The sequence below is a fragment of the Falco peregrinus genome, chromosome 3, assembly GCF_023634155.1.
Source record: "Falco peregrinus isolate bFalPer1 chromosome 3, bFalPer1.pri, whole genome shotgun sequence".
NCBI lineage: Eukaryota > Metazoa > Chordata > Aves > Falconiformes > Falconidae > Falco > Falco peregrinus.
The window spans coordinates 107654408-107673816 of NC_073723.1; the positions used below are offsets into that span (position 1 = coordinate 107654408).

General features: G+C 41.2%; 1 protein-coding gene across 3 annotated transcripts in view; it reads left to right on the top strand.

The window, feature by feature from the left end:
• Positions 1-19409, top strand: part of MMEL1 (membrane metalloendopeptidase like 1) — a 40178-nt gene that overhangs the window by 15856 nt on the left and 4913 nt on the right. For all 3 annotated transcript variants that reach the window (XM_013299641.3, XM_027787530.2, XM_027787529.2), the window contains exons 3-20: positions 356-415; positions 1260-1421; positions 1842-1922; positions 2397-2492; positions 3099-3217; positions 3913-3978; positions 6293-6427; positions 7023-7112; positions 7374-7510; positions 8011-8104; positions 8343-8471; positions 8753-8851; positions 9510-9593; positions 9866-9969; positions 12967-13025; positions 15126-15245; positions 16387-16520; positions 17080-17145. In XM_013299641.3, the coding sequence (XP_013155095.1) occupies positions 356-415; positions 1260-1421; positions 1842-1922; positions 2397-2492; positions 3099-3217; positions 3913-3978; positions 6293-6427; positions 7023-7112; positions 7374-7510; positions 8011-8104; positions 8343-8471; positions 8753-8851; positions 9510-9593; positions 9866-9969; positions 12967-13025; positions 15126-15245; positions 16387-16520; positions 17080-17145 (1835 nt within the window). The remainder of the gene's footprint in view (positions 1-355; positions 416-1259; positions 1422-1841; positions 1923-2396; positions 2493-3098; positions 3218-3912; positions 3979-6292; positions 6428-7022; positions 7113-7373; positions 7511-8010; positions 8105-8342; positions 8472-8752; positions 8852-9509; positions 9594-9865; positions 9970-12966; positions 13026-15125; positions 15246-16386; positions 16521-17079; positions 17146-19409) is intronic.

Consider the following 19409-nt stretch of genomic DNA (forward strand, 5'->3'; position numbering starts at 1 on the left):
GCTCAAAGCATCATAGTAGATCATTTAGAAAGGGATCTCATAGTTTTAGTATGTGTCAGAAGGACTGTGAAGGCAGTTAGAAAGTAAAAAATCCTGGTCTTACTCTGCTCCCAGGAGAGTTAACTTACTGTCAAGACTGTTGTAATACCGCTTCCAGTAAATTTTCCTCATAAATCTGCAGATTAGATTTCTTCACAGTCATCATTTGTTATCTTTTACTGGCACTAATATTCATTTGCTTGCTCTAAAACTAAACAGAGCTGTCGCTGAGGTTGCACTGCCGGTGAGTGACATCAGTAGCAATTTCTTTCCAAAACAACTAATTCCATCTGCTTTCTTATCCCTCTCCCTGCAGGCACTCACTACGGCAGCAATTCAGGCAACGTATGTACCACACCTGGATGTGTTACAGCAGGTAAGGATTGTTACCATGAATGATCATTGCAGAGGTGATGTTTTGCATGTTGTTAGTTCTGCTGAACCTGCATAAACAATAGTTCAGGCTTTAAGACTGAAGACGTTGGGAAGGAATGACATTTCCCCTTGGGCCAAATACACATTGCTAATACTGCCAAAGGCAGCAAGTAGAGTTCCATGTGTAAACACTGAGCAAAAAATCCTATTCTTACTTTGCCATGTTGTACTTTCTTTGTCACCAGGAATATCATTCATCAGGAATTAGTACAGGAAAATTGCCAGTGTGGTCAACAGTTCTCTGGCTCTGGCCTGAGCCACGAGGATGTGTGTTGACCAGCACAGTCTGTGTCTATGAAGTATAATAAGAATCCCCTTAGACCAAATTCTCTCTCAAGAGAGAATGCATTCTACACATGGTGCTATCCACCTTCTTATTGTTGGCATCTCTTTGTACACCTCAAGAGAGGTAAGACTCCAGCACAGATGTTCCCAGTTTTCCCCTGGAAACCTGACTTTATAGGTGGGTACCTAAGCTGGGCGCCAGGTAGAGCACTGGGCAGAAGAGCAGAATGCTCCTGCTCAGGCACTGTGCTGTGGGAGAGCTACTCTGCCACTCAGAGGCTCCCTCTAACATGATACCATTACAGTGCAAAGGAAGCATCTGACAACATTTTAAGCAAAAAATTAGGATCCTTTAGTCATAATACATGACAGTGAGTCTTATCAACTATAAGCAGCATAAGCAGGGTGCCTTCTTGCCAAGCAGCTGCTTGATAGTCTTTGGTAGTCCCAGAGATTACTGGGCAGTCTATGGAATTCACCTCTCCAATTTTGATACCTAGCTGCTAGAATAATTCAGAATATGGACCCAGCAGCTGATCCTTGCAAGGATTTCTACCAGTATGCCTGTGGGGGCTGGCTGAACCGGCATGTTATCCCAGAAACTAGCTCCAGGTACAGCATTTTCGACATTCTGAGAGATGAGCTGGAGATCATCCTAAAAGGTAGGAATGAGGCTACTCCATCCTTGGTTATGCACTTGTGTTTAGTTTCAAATGTTATTTACTACGCATTATACAGAGAAGTAAACTTCCAGAGAAGTGTTGATTGTAATTTTTTTTTTCCCTCTGGTCCTTTAATCTCTGCATCTCTTACTACACCCATTTTTGTGGTAACATCTTGCTCCCACTAAAAATTAGCCATAGGTGTTTTGGTACTAACTTCAAAAGGAGAAGGACAAGCTGCGTGCATGTCCTTCCTGACACTTTTTCCCATTAATAGCTCCTTTAAAGAGCACTCTAGCTTCACAGTAATTGAAGCCTACAATAACAAGTATTTATCATAGCCCTGGATTGTCAGTGATTTCTATGAAAAGATCAAAGCTCTCCAGGGCAGAAATCTCACTGCAATGGTTCCTTCGCCAGGTGTGCTGGAGACTTCAGATCAAGGGGACAGAGAGGCATTTCAGAAAGCTAAAATACTTTACAAATCATGCATGAATGAAAGTGAGTCTTTTCTTGTTCCATTGTTTTTCTTCTTCAATACCAAATGCACAAAAGTACCAATGTACTGTTAAGCAAGAGTCCCAGCAATATCTATCTAATCTGCATGGCCTTGCCTGGAAAGCTAATCTTTAGATGAATGAAGGTGCCTTGGTACATCATTAAGGCACATTCTGGGATGTAGAAGGGATGGATACCTCTGGTATCAAAGCAAAGCCTTCCCTTCTGAACGCAGAAAGATGTCCCATGAATCAGTACTTACCAAACTGATTCAGTAAGAAAAAAAAAAAAATATCAGTACTGAAGTCAACAGAAGTGTTTTCATTCCTTTTCTGGACTACTGTAGGAGATACCATTTCATGGTTATCTCCTTTTCTGCTATGACAAATGTAGTTCCAGATTTAAACCACTAGGCCTGTTACCTATTTTTCTTTTTCCTCTATGAAAACAATATAGTATTTGTTTTTCCTCTTTCAGGTCTCATAGAGCAACGAGATTCATTGCCTCTGCTAGAGGCCTTAACGATGGTTGGAGATTGGCCAGTGGCTTCAGCAGACTGGAATAAGACCAAAGGTAATGCTGTGCCTGAGAGAGTTCAGTGGTGTTAAGTCACAATTATTTACTGCACTAAGGAGACTACTGTCATTGAATTAGACGCTCCATTTTAACTTTTCCTTCGTGAAGAGAAGTCAGTGTATCATGCATACTTAGCACAGAGTGATCTGTGTAAATAAGATGGTATAAGTTTAATACCCATATCGTAAGATCTTATTCGTGAACAGGGTGCGTTAAGACAGTTAGGAAATGTAAAGAACCAACATAAGTAACACAACCAAAAGCAACATAACTAATACAGCTGTGTTCTAATGCTTGCATATTAATTAGGGCTTAGACCATAACTGCCTAACTAGGCAAGGTCATGATGATTTATACTATGCATAAGCAATTGCATATATATAAATAAATCATTTACTGATTACTTTGTATCACCAAGACAGATAAGGCCAGTAAGAACAGCCTAGCAATTTCTAGCTACTGTGAGAATGTGCTATACAAGTATTCTCACATCATGTCCAGCCTGGTTCTCAACAATTTGAGCAACAAGCTTGCAAACTATACAGCTTAATCAGTCCCGATACATACTGATACGTTATGTATATATTCCCTTTTATCTCCCAGAGCCAAACTGGAGCATGGAAGAAAAACTCTCCATAATGAACTCCAGATTTAACAAACGTGTTCTCATTGACATGTTTGTATGGAATGATGACCGGGATTCCAGCAGACACATCATTTATGTAAGAAAAAAATTGCAGGGAATTATTTATATGCCAGAATCATAATGGATAGCTATTTACACTGTCTAGATTAGCTTGCCATAAGTCAGTGGGTATGCACAATACTGGCAAAATGTATGCAACAGTTCTGTACCCCAAGTGACAGAACTGTCTCAAAGTCATGCTGGGAGAAGTTTTATGGTAGCATAATTTATATGTCAGTTAAAGAAATAAAAATCAGTGGACCTTTGCTCATTTACAGCATTTAAGGGTTATAAATCCTTGTGACTTGCAAAATGATGGTGAGGTTTAATATGTAGCAGGAAAGCATGTTTCTAAAACATGCAAATAATTGTTCAGATTTTGTTCATATATGCTTACACGCAAAGCCTCACCCTCAAGTCAAGCAACTTCGTTTCTAAGTTGCTTAAATTTACTCTTAGAAGTCAGTGGTTACCGAAAGATTTTGCTTAATAACACACACCGAGTACCCATCCTGTTCTTATCTAGAAATCCAGAGACAAGAATTGTACCTTTCATCTCACCCCAGTTCCTAGACAGCTAAAGTTCGTTAACTGTTTGGTAGCAGTGTACTAATGTCATTCCAACGCTGAAAGGATGGCATGTGCATCATTTCATGTTGCCTTTCAAGGATGTGCTTGGACAACACCAGTTCCTGTTCATCACTAACTAAAGAAATGTACGATTTCCTTCAGATTGACCAGCCAAGTTTAGGAATGCCATCCAGGGATTACTACTTTAACGGGGGCAACTATCAAAGGGTAAGTGTTCCTTGTAATTGATTTACTGTGTGCTACTAAACAACTTTATTACTTATCTCTGTGTTTTGGAAGACTCAAATACATGAATCTTCATGTCCTGTAGCAACCAGAATTAAACTGTAACATTCATTGCTACCCTATTTTTTCCTAATTATGCCAAAATTTTGTAGAGTCTACAAAAGGACTGAACAACTGCATAAATAACAAGCCTCTCCAAAACTGGGCAGTTCATACAGATTGAGAAGGTTATGGGAAAATAAAAATCATAATGTTTTATAGCTTAAAACAGTCTCTAATTTTGAAGGATAGGTTCACGTTTTCAGTCCAGGTTATCTTGGATTCACTTATACCTTCTTCTACAGCCACTGGTTCTGGCTACTATTTTGCAAGGTACTGGAAAGATAGATTATAGATATGGGAGAAGAGTTGTCATACCGGATCGTATTTGAACATACAATGCCCCAAAATGTTTTGTTGAACACCAGAATACTCCAAATTTTTCATGTGTTCATTCAGGTGGAAAAAAAAAGTTTTAAACCCCATGTTTCAGGTGGAGCAGCAAAAGCTGTATTAATGGAACAGATACTCAGCTAGTAAGAATCTGCTGCCACTTACTCCCCGCCTTGACCCAAAGTTACATGAAAATTGTGAGAGATTTTTATTTTTATCTGCTTTTCTCTGGCAATGCTCAGAGCAAAAGTGTGACGGTTTCTGCAAATACATGGAAAGCTTTTGCAAATATAGCCAGATAATTGAGGAAATTAAGATGTACTAAAGCAGTAGTTTCATCCGGGAAACTGATAAATTATGTCATACTAACAAGGACTATTTGCAGCCTGACATCAAACTAATTTTCCTAACACGAATGGAAGGGAATACAGAGCGACAGCAATCAGCATTTTAGACTCTTTTGTCTAGTGGCTGTAAAGGCAGATGAAAACATCAGCGAGACTAGTTTTTGTCTTCCTCCAATGTATCTGACTATTCTCATTTATTATACAGTCTAAAATATGGTCCTGTGAAGGTTTTAGGAGATTGTTTCCACGCCTTCTGGACACCTTTATAAACTGCCAACTTCTGTTAATCTGTCTCATGATACAAAACAAGCCCCATGTAGTTGTGTTGGGAACTGCAGATAGCTGCTGGAACTAGGGTTCTATTCTGCAAGTTTCACCTATATAGTGGCAGTTACAATAGAAAGGAGGGATATTTATGCATCGTTGCATGAAAGTCAGACTTTGATTGACTTGTAGGAGGTAGAAAATGAGGTACAGTACATAGACAATCCTAAATTAGCAAAAGACAACCAGTACTGCTCAATACAGTTTTAATTTGAGGCTATAAAGAAGAAGGGCTAAGTCTGTGTTTTTAACCTTAATGAATAAGGAGGAGACACAACCCCTTTTTATTTGCTATTTAACAGCTCACTTCCCACAGACAATGAACCAAATTCTGATGACCCAAACTCCCCCTGTGCTTAGTCCAGCATCTTTTGGCAAAACTCCTACTGAGGTCTGTGGGAGTCTGGCCTGATTAAGGCCTCAGCATTCAGCCTAAAAAACACAAATCATCATCGTGTAAATGCCCAGACTCAATTTCACAACAGTTAGTGTATTTATCTGGTTTCCAAGGTCAGTGGAGGAAGAAAAGTATGCAAGAAGAGTCGGTAGTATTAAGCTTTCCTGTATCAGACATCAGTACTCCCTCAGCAGCCAAATACCTTTTCAACGTCTGTTCGGAGGCATAAATCAAAGCCGTAGCCTCCTATTAGAAATAAAGCAAAGGTATCACTGGGAACCATCTGAGACACAGCTTTTCTTTCAGACAGTAAAAACAGAGCTTAGAAGATTTATGGTATTACTTTCAGAGAACTTAAACCTTCTATGTTCACCCTGGTATTTTAGCTAGTAGGGATCACTATTCCCATAGTGTAACTCCAAGCACAGAGCTTTCTCTTTGCTCCAGTAGCAATTCTAACTTGGAATACCAGTAAGTTGGATTGCACAGGGAAGCAGGAATTGTTGCTTTCACTATGTGTTTTGAGACTGGCAACCATATCATAAGGTATTCCAGGATGAATGGAGGTCCTAGGTATTGCAGCAGTATCTATTATAGAAGGGAAGAAAAACCCCACAAAAAAAACCCCCAAACAAAAGGCAACAGGGTGAGGAGGGTTGCATTGGAGACAAGAGCAGACACTGGGAGCCCTGGACTCAACTTTTTCACAGTACACTGTGAAGTTAAAATAACAGAACGAATGATTTGCTGAATGAGAGATGATAGGCAGCAAATGTGCTCCGTCTCTTGTCTGCAGGTGAGAGAAGCTTACCTGCAGTTCATGATCACCATTGCCAAAATGATCCGAGAAGACAAGAACGTGTCTAAAGATGATTCCTTTGTCCAAGAGGAAATGGCAAAAGTTATGGAGCTTGAAACAGAGATTGCAAATGTGAGTACAGAAATGAGAACTTCCCAGGATGGGGCGCAGTGCAAGGGGCGAGAGGGAGAGTCTCTCGCTAGTTTGTGCGGCAGTTTTCAACGCAGCAGAAAACCCATGGCCTAGAAGAAAGCAGGGGGAAGGAGACTTGTTGTGCTGTGAGCAGGTCAGAAATCAGAGCCTCTGCGTGTATAATTACATCTACTGCACACACTGCTACTGTGTGCACTCTAGTCCTAGCCATATATATTTTTTGAAGTCTCAAAGCAAGGTAATTATCTTCTGCGAAACACACACAATGGTAACACCAGGGCTAGCTCACATGCATTCTTAGAAGTCTACAGCACTCTAAAAATCTAAGGACTTAGTCTTCCATTCTAATGAAGACAGAGGAAACTGCTTGCCTCACCATTACTGAGGCGTTACTGAATAGGGAAGACCCGAGTTCCTGAGGTTTAGAAAGCAGCATTGGACACTGTCAAGTGAACTTTTCCAAATTAAACTTCTATTCATGTATTATTTAAGTGTATATATGTGCATTCATGTAATTACAGCCTTTGACACTTGTGTCAGTTGTTTCTAGTAATAACCTTGTGAATGTCTTCAGGCAACTACCCCAGCAGAAGAAAGGCACGATGTAACCTTGTTGTACAACAAAATGACCTTAAAGGAGCTACAGGAAAAGTTCGCATTGAACGTAAGTGTTTAATTAGCAGTCTAATACTTTCAGCCTCCTCTTATTACAGTGCCAGTTGGAAATGGCTTTGTGAATTTCAGGGGTGCAATGAAGAGACAGAAGTCATTCCCATTGTTAACCTTGTCTTCAGAGTCTCTTAAAAAGCATTTTTCTACTGAAAAACACTACAACTCCATACAATCCCATAGACTGTAGAAATTCCAGATGGTTACTCAGGTACTTAAACACCTGGCATTGGTATATGTCTTTCTGTTTGCTTAGGAATTTAACTGGACCTTCTTCATCCAAGGTGTCATGTCTTCAGTAAGTGTTCAGGTCGACCCAGAAGAGGAGGTTGTTGTATATGGCATGCCCTATCTGCAAGAGCTGAAAGCAATTATCTCAAAGTACTCAGCAAGGTAAAGAAACTGGAGAGTATCCAAGACAAAAAGTCACAGAAGTATTGTGGAAATGTAAATTATTGGGCCCACTTGCTAGTTCTGTCAGAGCTTCTGAGAAAAATTACACCAGTTCACTGTAAAATATGGGTAGTATCTTCTAAGGCCCTGGGGTCCCAAAGCACTGTGGTACTAGGTGTCTCACCTGCTCAGAAAAGGTTAAATGGGAAGAGAAAAATACTTCACAGGCTTAGCTCTCGTTACACTCTAGAAGGAAGAAAAAAAAAAATAAAAAGAGAAACTAATCCCTGAACAAACATGGTAGTACAGTCCTCAGTCTGGATGCCTCTACAGTTAGCCAACCTGTTAAATAAGAACCGTCACCTGTAGATGCTATGAAACTGATGACTGGCAGCAATCAGGCTTCTTATCTCCAATCGGTATTAAGATCCCCCTCCTGACTGTCTGCACCAGCGTTCCTTTTTACAAGGGATCAAACCTAGCTCTGCTTCCCCACACAGCACCATCCAGAACTACCTCATTTGGCGACTGGTGATTGATCGAGTCAGCAGCTTGAGTCGGCGTTTCAAGGATGCTCGGGCCAGCTACAGGAAGGTATTTTTTCTCTTCCTAAGGAGACTACAGAGCATAGCACTAGAAGAGAGTCCCGCCGCCACCACATCAAGCCCTTGTCAACACAGCAACATTATTATGTCATGTCATCAGCAAACAAATCTAAGTACAGCAATCACGACAACAGAAACCTTTGTCTTGGAGGGCAACCTCTTCCTTAGGCAATGATTTAGAAAGAGATGCAGAAGCAGAATTAATCCTGGGGTGGTTTGTGTTGCAGGCACTATATGGGACAACACTGGAAGAAGCCCGCTGGAGGGAGTGTGTCAGTTACGTCAACAACAACATGGAGAACGCAGTAGGAGCAATGTATGTCAGGGAGGCATTTGCTGGTGAGAGCAAGCGGATGGTATGTAGCTTACCCTTCATACTACTGTACATCCACAGTGTCTACAGTGCCCACTCTCCTCCCTCTGATCTCCCAGCCTCTTTTGCCTGTTAAAGATATCAATCAGCCAGGAGTCAGAAGGCATAAGAACTCATTTATGACACTTTTAAATGCAGAGTACCACTGTTTAGAGCATAGAATCTGGGGACATCATCTTTCCATAGGAAGCTTTTCACCCCTCCTTAGCTGTGCCTATGAAAGCCAGCATGTTAATGATTAATTTCTTACTGCCTCTCTTTTAGGTCCGAGATTTAATAGAGAAGATTCGCGAAGTGTTCATCGAGACTTTAGATGAGTTACAGTGGATGGATGAGGCATCTAAAGAGAAGGCTCGTGAGAAGGTCAGAGACAGCGAGGAACTTCAGTATTCTGTCATGAATGTGAAATCTTTGGAATTCTGTAACATCACTATTCCCAGTTCCTCTACTAATGAGAAGACAAAACATCTTTGATGTTCACTATCCTATTATCCATTATCCTATTAAATTGCCCTTTTATTTTTAGTTCACGTACATTTTTATTTGCTACGAGTCTTAATAAGTGTTATAAATAGCAAGATGGCAGCAAATGCATCAACTAGAATGACAACTGAATACAATGCAATCCCCCAAGAAAACTTTCCAAACTTTTCATTGACGTTAGGACCATCAGCACTGTTCCAATAGCAAGGGGGGGAAGGGGGGAGGCACTAAACGAGTGTTAAGCCCAATCCCTGCCAGGTAGTGCTGTAGGATCTGCAGTCTACCATGGTGGCTAGACATCCGGAGATGAGATGAAGACTGTATGCTCTGTACTGGTTAAAAAAAAATTAAAAAAAGTCTCACTAGGTAATAGGGTCCATTTGAACAAGGTCTTTAAATATTTGCATCCAGTTTCTCACAAACAGGTGGACAATAGCAATAAAAAATTTGAACTACGCTGTGTATTGAAATTTTTAAAAAACAAAACACACCAACAAAACCCACAACTAAGAGGAAACATTAAACCCTTCTCTTCTAGGCAATGGCAATTAAAGAACAAATTGGCTATCCAGATTATATTTTGGAAGATCAGAATGAAAAACTAGATCAGGAATATGCCAATGTAAGTATGCTGCACGTATCTCTGCATAAAAGCCTACACTTATTTTCTTGCCACTTGAAATACTTATACCTGTACAAGTGTAACTTCCAAGTGACTGGTCAGCATACAAGGTTAATTGTGTTGAACATGTTAATAAATAAATGCATGCAAAGAGCTAACTGCCAAGTGATACCTTGCAGTCAAAACTTTTTTTTTAGAAGATACATTCAGTGGTATGAGGAATTCTTCTTTCCACACAGCTTACTAATATACTTGCTTATCTGTTTCTTTAGTTAAGCTTCAGTGAAAACAATTACTTTGAAAACATTCTGGAAAACCTGAGAGCTGGAGCCCAAAAGAGCTTGAAAAAACTTCGAGAGAGAGTTGACCAAGATATGTAAGTTTCCAGACTGCATGCTACAGACACCATCTAAATTCTGAAATAATAGTTCTTATATTTTAAGTCATATGCTGTGGGTAGCTGAGAAAACTGACAAGATCCCAGACATAAGCAATTTTCTGGAATTTAACAAGTAGTTCATTGCCTTTTGTGGTAGGAATTAATCCAGTTCTGTTAGAATCTCTCTAATCCTTCATCAAGCTGCTTTGCTTCCAGATATTACTTTGAAACTGCTTAACACAAAAGCAGCGACAGATCTTTCCAGCAAGTCAGCAAGGAGGAGATGGGATAAACAGTATCATTGAACTTCTGAAAATATATATTCAGGGTAAAAAAAGCTTAAAATATTCTAGCCAGAATTCAGTTGGAAATATGCCCAATCTTGGGGAAGTTGAGCACCAGATCTAGTTTGTGTCCTTTTTCAGCCGATTACTTCACACTGCACCTACTAAAGTATAAATGTATTTTTCAGGAATTTCCTGTCTACGTGCAGGTTTGGCTGCTTCATGATCCCTTCTTTGACTCCATGAATGCATCCTCGGTCTTGGATCCCAGTCCCAGGTCTTAGCCTGTATTGCCCTAGCTGGTACCTCACAGTTCTCCTCTCTTAGGCACAGCCTCAGCTAGTGCTAGTCTTAAAACAACCAAATAAAAGTGGCACGTTCATAAATTGTTACTAAGTGCTCCAAGGCGAGCGGTTGGCATAGTTACCCAGTAAGCATTACTACACAACATCACCTGGACAACCCCTCCAGTCCTGAGTTCCTGCCAAATCCATGACATGGAGATGTCCCAGGAGTCCTGGGTTGCATGTTCAGCAACAAACGCCTTGGAATAGGACCCGATTTCCAGAGCTATGAGCTAGCCAATCTGAACTTTTAATAGTCCAGTCAGCTTCCTGAGTCGGGTGCTTCCGACGCAGCTATCTGGCAAAGCTGCTGCTCATACTTGGTCACAGACACGTGGGATGGAAGGCAAAAGCGAGGAAGCTGATGCCAGCCTGATGTGTTCTTCACTAGCAGGCTTCCATCCAGAGCGATGCTGGAAGAGAATGTCTTGAGACAAAGTGAAATAGATACCAATAAGAATTTCAAACACCTCTCCACAGAAGATGAAAGAACACAGAGTTATTGAAAAGCGAGCAAACAAAAACTTCTCCGAAGGGAAGCGTTAGTCAAGTTAATTGTTGCAAAGCTGATTCATTTTATCTCTCCCTTTGCCTGTGAAGTGGTTTTAACTCAAGATGTGAGCACACACACAATGCAGGCACTTGGAAACCTCCAGCGAATTAGTGATGAATAATTCACCAAGAGAGTTTTCTGATCAGTCAGCTAAATAACAGCATTTTTTCCTCTTTCTTCATTTCTCAAGGAATCAGTCATGGTGCTCTTCATAGCAAAAAATTCTTGCACAACATTGGTGCTCTTAATCTACAAACTGTTAATGAATCACTGCTGCCTTTTTATAGCCTACAGAGGCAGACAGCAGCCATCAGGCCAAAGTTCCAGTGCCTCTGCTCATTCTAGGTGTGGTTTAAAGCACGTTTGTGGGAACCTTTTGATGGGTTCATGAATTAAGCTGCTTTTTCCTCGTAGTTTGACAGTATATGATTTCCCCCCCCACACTTTTTCCATGTAATGGAATACGTCTTTCTAGTGATGTCTCTCCAGTGGCTTGAAGGGTTTCCCCAAGGAGACGTAAGCCACTTATCACTCCAGATCACCATTTAATTAAACTGAAGGAGAGTATACAGCTAACATTGCTGATATTATTAGCTAATAATTGCAATTAAGAAAATTAACCACTATTCATAATCATAGCTTTCTTTGTGGAGGTGGTGTTTGTTACAAGCTACCTGGCCAGCTACAAATGTTTATGTCAGGCACCCAAGGAGAAATTTACGGACCAAGAACATGTTTTCAAAACAGACAGGCTTTCAGAGCAAATCTGTTTTGACAAATTCTCAAGTACCCCCATGAATTCAGGAAGAGATTCCTACTGCCTCTCTATGCACATGTTACACGCAGGTTAGTGGCAATATTGGCATAACTCACTTCTATCCCATATGCCTGTTCGCAGGCTGTGGTGAGCAGTCCCCTCTATTCTGTTAGTCCAGACTAACCAGCTTGTCAAAAACCCTGAAAGCTGTGGACACATGCTCGATTTCTTAAGCAGGAAATTTGATTCCGTTCCACAGCAGCCCACAAGCAGTTATGTCAAAACAACAGCAGACACAGCACCTAGGGCATCACAAGGTACTATAAAGACAAGAGATGTGGGGGAGAAGAATCTTAGGCTGATGCTGCTGAATGCTTACCATGAGTTCATGGCTTCAGACCGTTACTGCATGGTTCACTAGAGCAGGCCGACTAGATGTGTATGTCCAGAGGTAGAAGAGAAAGGGAGGAGAAAGAAAAATACAAAGAATAAACAGTTATTGAAGTATTGGAGAGAGCTTCCAAAAGCAGCGTACTTAAAAATTACTCCTGAAAGTTAACACTTACCTGTGAAGTACTGCACTCCAAATGCAGACATTTAAAAATGAATAATCAGTCAGATACATAAGTTTTCAATAGACAAGTTTGGTCTTAACTTCTAGTTTCAGTAGCTGCCTTCTGCTGCTCAAAGTGTCCTCTAAATGCTGATTTTGTTTTAGATGTAACCCACTCATTTCTTCTCAAGCCCAGACAGCGTTAAGATGCACTAGTAAACAGTTACCACATTCCACCTCAATGTGGCCATTCAACATTCAAGAACAAAAGCATTTCTCACTTTAACTCAGCGCTGTTTTGGATGAAAGGTGCCCATAAACAAGACACCAGTTATTTCCTGGTATTAGTATTTCTTTACAGCTGGGTTCAGTGGCACCCTTCTTCCCTACCTTGATCCCTTCCTTATATGCAGCCTGCATTTTTTAGCAATAATAATTCAATAAAAAGACTGTCTAAAAAACCCCCCATCGTGACTAACTTTGTGTGCAACATTTATTTTTAGATGGATAATTGGAGCTGCAGTGGTCAACGCATTCTATTCCCCCAATCGGAACCAGATAGGTAGGTTTACAACAGTTTTAAACAGCTGCATGGATCTAATGAAATAATTTTTTGCCCCACAAGGATGCAAGTCCGCTCTCCAGAGGCAAACCTGCCTGTACCCTTATGGAAATTCTGGGCACCATGTTGTTCCCTTCAAGCAGTTGCTTTGTTGATGAATATTTAGCAACCCCCACCCCTCCTCGGCAGGCGCAGTTTCTATACTGTAACTGGAACAGCCTTATGTTTGAAAGCCTGAGACAGTAACTGCTACTACAGGAGTGCCAGCTTCGAGACCAGAGAACGTTCACAGTGTATCCTGGGCTGTTCGTACTCATGTTTCCACATTCCTGATAAACACACGGGCAGCTCTCCAGTTTGCTGTCTGCACAGACAGTACTGGAACGGTAGTGATAAGAGGTGTACCAGACTAAAGAAACCAGCCTCTGCTTGCAGACTGTCAGATCTGCGAGTTTTTGCAGAGTTGCTAGGCTGACCTTTCTTGTTCTTGGCAGGGAAAAAGATTTTAAGATACAGTGAACCTGCCCGGTTCCCCATGCTCCCTGACCTCTGGTGCAGGCAGCCACAAGCTCAGGTTGAGCCTGCAGATGCTGTAGAGTCTTTGCTGAATTCTGAATGCCCCAAACAGGAGACAAACCAAATAATTTCTGCCAAGAAGTGCTTATTCAAATTCCCCAGACTGCCAGGAAGATCTGCTACCCAAGTACTGCCAAATACCGTAAGAGGAAAAAAACCTGTGTCTGTTTTTGGACCAGACAGCAACCATATCCTGCTTACAGGGCAAGAGCCAGAAACAGAAAACAACCCAACCAAGCATCACAAGGGAAAACTTCGGTAATTGCTAAAAGCAGAAACATCCAGAGGGCTCATAATTTAGCCCTCTGGCCTCATCACAAAGAGCTGATTTGCATTTGGGTAGCTCCCACTTTCCTCCACGTGTGGGTGCAGCAAGCACCGTGACCAGCCACAGCAGGGTACCCCCACTCACCAGCCCACCTTGTCCTGGGGCTGTACTGGTGGTCAGGCTCAGGCTCCCTGTTTATCCAGGTGGTTTATGCTGATGGTAATCAGCTGTGAGCTGCCTTTCCAGGCAGGGAACCCAAGTCTTAAAGGAGACTGGTTCCTCTGCAACTTCGCTTTTGTAAGTAATATTGAAGTAACTGGTTTAAGTAACTTTTGAAGATGAATATGCAAGCCCCAAACCCAAGCACAGCTACCCACAACAGTGATGCCAGTTAAATCCTGGTTCTTCCTGTCTCTAGTTTGAGGAAGATATTTTTCCATGCTCCTTTCAGTTTCCTGCTTCTGTCTTACTGCAGTCTGCCTCGTATATTTCTCCCCAGAATTATATGGATAAAACCTTCTACGTAATCAAAAAGGTTTTTGCCTCTAAATGAAAATTTGCTATAAGTTTCAGTATCTTAATTTAATAAGAAAGTATCTTATTAGAATGAACTGCTTGCAGTCTTAATGCCTCCAGAAGCATATATGCTTTTCGTCTCACATAGATGGGATGAAGGCTAAACCCCATTGATTCCGTACGAGGTTTTTGCCAGAGGACTGAAGGACAGACCTGCTGCACCCCCACGCCCCAGACTGGCACCGAGGTGCACTCGGTGGTCTGTAGGAATTACTGCTGCGCATGCTTTACGCACCGAGTTTTGTTGGCAATCAGTATATGATTACTAACCTCTGTTTAACAAAAATAAAGCAATAAAACTTCCATTACTTCCCCTATTAAGTGGCTCTAAACCACAAACTGTACCTGTCTCCAAAAGACAGTTACTAAATATTTTGTTCTTGACTTACTGCAGCATACGTTATGGACCTGCTGAGGCTAAAGGTGAAATGTAAATGATGCTTAGTTCTCAAACAAGGAGATACTGTGGTGCAGATGTGCTAAAGTAAACCTTTATTAATTTGTCATTTTCCATTTATCAAGACAGAAACAATTTCCCATGAGGAGACATGATGTTGTTTCTAATCATTTTATATTTTATGTTCCTTCCTAATCCTTAAACCAAGCAAACAATCTGTCTGCGAAGTATGCAAAAATACAGCTGCCTTAGAGGATCTCCCTCTCTCTTCCCCTCTTTGCAGTTTTTCCTGCTGGGATTCTACAGCCCCCCTTCTTCAGCAAACACCAACCGCAAGCCCTGAACTTTGGAGGGATTGGGATGGTTATTGGGCATGAAATTACTCATGGGTTTGATGACAATGGTGAGAAGATAACAGAAAGTATTAATTCTTTCAGTTGCACTCATTACTCCGTAAGAAATTAAAGCCACACGCTGCTGTGACTGACGTATCCACGCAGGCATGGTCAGGTACCCACTCATGCCGGGAGCAGTACAGGCACGCTGTTAACAGGCTGTTGAGCATTTTGCAGTGAGTGTTTTCATGAACTGAGCAGGTCGCACAAGAAGTAAGCAGCTGCTAAAAATAGGGTCAATGACAATTCTCAGGAAAAGCTGTTACTTTCACGGCATCCTCAGATGGGGAGTACGATGAGAGCAGAGATACTGGCTTCTAAAGTAAAATGAAATCGGAACTGCATTCTTGGGTAGAAGAGCTGCCAGTCGCATCTTAAATCACATGAGACTTTTTTTTCCACACGAACGTTTGAAATAAATTGACTTTCTTTCTAGAATGCTATGTAAAATAGTTCTGGGCAAAAATGCACTTCTGATACTGTAAGCCAGTAATACATGGGCTTTCTTCAATGCATTTTTTTTAATGTTAATTAACTTGTGCAGTTTACACATAAGCACACAATACAGCCTCAAAAACTTAGATCTGGAGCACAGAGAAAGCGTGTTGTAGCCAGAGAGCTGGGAAAGCAGCTCCAGCTTTCTCCTCCTGTGGCAACGCAAGTAATTCTCTGTGAATGGACACGCAGAATAAGCACCTTAGACATCTCAAAGTAGTGAAAAGTTTTGTTACGTGATGCCTGTATGATCCAATTTGAAATAAAACTGGGTCTCAGCGCTGTAACTGGAGTCAGGGATGCTGGCTGAACAGGAAATCCCGGAATAATAGAGAACTGAGATGAAAGAACCATGATTGATCTTGTCCATTCCCTTGTGCCAAAGCAGAATCAACTGTGCCAAAAGTATACAGATAAATATCATATAGATAATATGATAATTATATGATAATATATGAAATATGACCATATGATGGTTATAGATAAACAACATCTAGTTAAATCTCTGTAGCACAGACCATCTAAATCAAGGAGGAAAGAGGGCGGGAAGTGCAGCTGTAACATTAAAAAGAAAGAGGTGCTGGTGCTGCACTGGGAGACCAGTTGCTCTAACATATGTGCGCAACTTGCCTTGTTTCTTGGCTTTTCATGTAGGTAGGAATTTTGATAAAGATGGAAATATGTTTGACTGGTGGAGCAATTTCTCAGCGATGCATTTCAAGGAGCAGTCTCGTTGCATGGTGTACCAGTATGGGAACTACACGTGGGAGCTTGCTGGAGGACAAAATGTAAGTAAACCCGACCATTTCCACACCACTGGTTTTTAATACAGAAAAATTACTGTAAATGGAGAATCTCTGCAGATGATAAGCACAAAACCTCACGTACTACAGCCTAATTGTTTTGGAATTAAGATCCAAGGGTTATTTCTTACGAACTGGGGATACTAGTTAGCCTAGAAAACCAGCAGTATCCGGGTGCAGTTGGGTTAATGGTGTGCGCTTTTGCTGCCAGGCCTTATGAGTGTTTTTGGAAAAGGGCATGTGTGGAAATCTGGTGTTTGCTTCTGTATTTTGCCAGTCCTGCTAGTATGTGTTCTGCCCAGCAGCCCATATTCTATTCATCCTATATTCATACACATTTTCTCTATTCTAATCTACAGCTTTTACCCTATGAGGTTTTTTTAGTATTTTAATTCTCTCCTTTATTTGCCCTAGCACAGTCACTGCTTCCTTCTGTTCCAGACGTGCCAGTCTATCTGTGATGTATGACTGTGCTTTAGCTGGTGGTTCTTAGGGTTCCTCGTGTTACTGACTACAGAGTAAATGAATGATGATTCTTTTACAGGTCAGTGGAATAAGCACATTAGGAGAAAATATTGCAGATAATGGAGGAGTCCGACAGGCTTATAAGGTAACTGAATTTCAAATACCCTGTGAGTTCGTTTTACCCCTGGGATTCAGCAATGGGGTTATCCATTCCGTTGTAAAAAGATTAACATGTTATTAGCATATCAAAAACTTAAAGCCCCACTTATAGATCTAGAAGCTTATGTCCCCGTAGATCCAGTCACAGTGTAGGACCGCTGGCATTCCTGCACCCAGGAGAAGACCACCTAATTCTCCTCGCTGTACTTTGAGGTACTACAGCACTTGATGCTGCAGCTTTGGTAAACAAGGGCAGTGCCCACAGAGGCACAGTATTAGGTAGGAAAAAGGTAAACCACCCTCCATTTTCTAAAGCCCTTAGTCCTGAAAATGGCAGTTACAACTTCAAACAGCTTGTCCCATGGCAACAGAGCACTAATTTCTTGGCAACACGGTTTGGTGATAGGAAGCTGAGCAACTGTTTTTTCCAAGTTTATTTCACTCATGCTTTTCATCTTTGATCTCAAAAGTGACACGTCAGGTAGGACATGAAAAGAATGGATGGAAATGCCATCTCTTTCCCAAGAGGGCTACAGACCGCATCTACCAAAACACCCGACTCTAAAAGCCTAGCTCCTTTTGTTGCTTGCTTGATGTGTTTTATAAGCTTTAGGAAAATAATACAACAAAGTCCCTTCTACCCAGCTGCTGTTTATGTTCCGTGCAGCTAGAAAGCAGGATAAAAATGCAAGGATTGGTAACCTCAGAACTGTGTGCCTCTTTCCAAGGCAAAAGCTCACTTCAGCCAGTCAGTTATTTTCCAAACAGGATAAATGCCACTGGTATTTCAGAGCACTACCTCCATGCTGTGGTTGAAAAGCTGTTCTGTTCAGCATGATTTTACCTGTTGTAAACACTACTGCATCTCACCTTATTTCTCCTGCTCTGCCAGGGGAAGGCAGCTTCCAGACCCAGGGAAGTCCACTATCTTTAATCCTCCAGGTTTACGAAGCATCGCTATGAATAGGAACAGTTATTAAGGAATAGTTATCAGCACAGAGGCTCTTTCCATGCGGACCTCAGGTGTGAGCATCGAATGTTCTTTTCCATGAATAATCCTAACATGTCACGGTACAGCTTCTTCCCTCTGGTGTTTTGAATACGGCAGCAGTTAAGGGTGTTTGTAGAAAAACCTCCTGAATTTCCAGAAAGCTAAACTGATGATTCTGACTCTGAGGGACGCTGTTCAGATTCATTGCTTCGTTAAAGTGAATATGTACTTGGTTCTAAAAGCTATTACGAACGTGGAAGAGGAGTGTGGGCTGACAGGAACTGCCTGCTTAGAGAATTCTCTGCTGTTCTGTGGTGCTGGAGGTATTTTTACCCTCAGGTCTACCTTTTGTGTTTTGTGTTCTTTGGGATTATCTCAGCAACTAAGAGAATAAGGTAATAGAACGTTTGAAATTAACCAGCGTGAGGACACATTAACTTGTCTCCATTATATCAATATACCTAAAAAAAGAAAATTGGCCAATTAGTGTGTAACAATAACAGGTAATGGATTTAACATTGAACAAGATTATTATCTGCTATTTTATGAGCAGTTACCTGAAGAGATCAAAATCATCACCATAGAACTGTGGAGAAGACTTAACACTTTATTTCCTACAGATTCCTGTAGAAAAAATCAGTGGAAGCTGATGATCTTACTTCCAGCTGCAGCCATGGGCATTCAGTCTCCATAGCAGTATTGATTTTATATATATATGTCATCAGCTGTGCTTAAACAGGGTATTAGCAGTTACACTTTGTCATGCTTCCTTGCTGGGACACAACAGCAAATGAACCCTCCGTGGGGACAGTGGCATTCCTTCCGCTAGAACGGTGTGTGCCACCTGGCCGAAGCGATTCACAACAGATCTCCAGGTGACTCCGTAAAGAACACGCATAGCTTCCTGCAGCGAGGGTCAACTGCCCAGCAATAACTACTACTCCAATACTCCACTTCCACATAAGAGTTTGGTACTTTTTCCTGTTTTATAGCAGTTTTCAGTTCAGAGATTACCATACTTAAGAAGCTGAATGCAAATTATCTTTGCATTTTGGGGTTTTTTTGCTAGAAAGGTCAACACAGGACTTATGACGATGGCTTTTTCATAGAATTAGCTGTACTATTTGTATTAGAAAGATAAACTACAAAAATACAGAAGGGAAGACATGTTGGGCTCACGTACGTTGTGATTAAAATCTCTCACCCCAAAATAACACATGAAATGATTGTGTCTGAATAAGCCATCCTGCCGGTTCTCT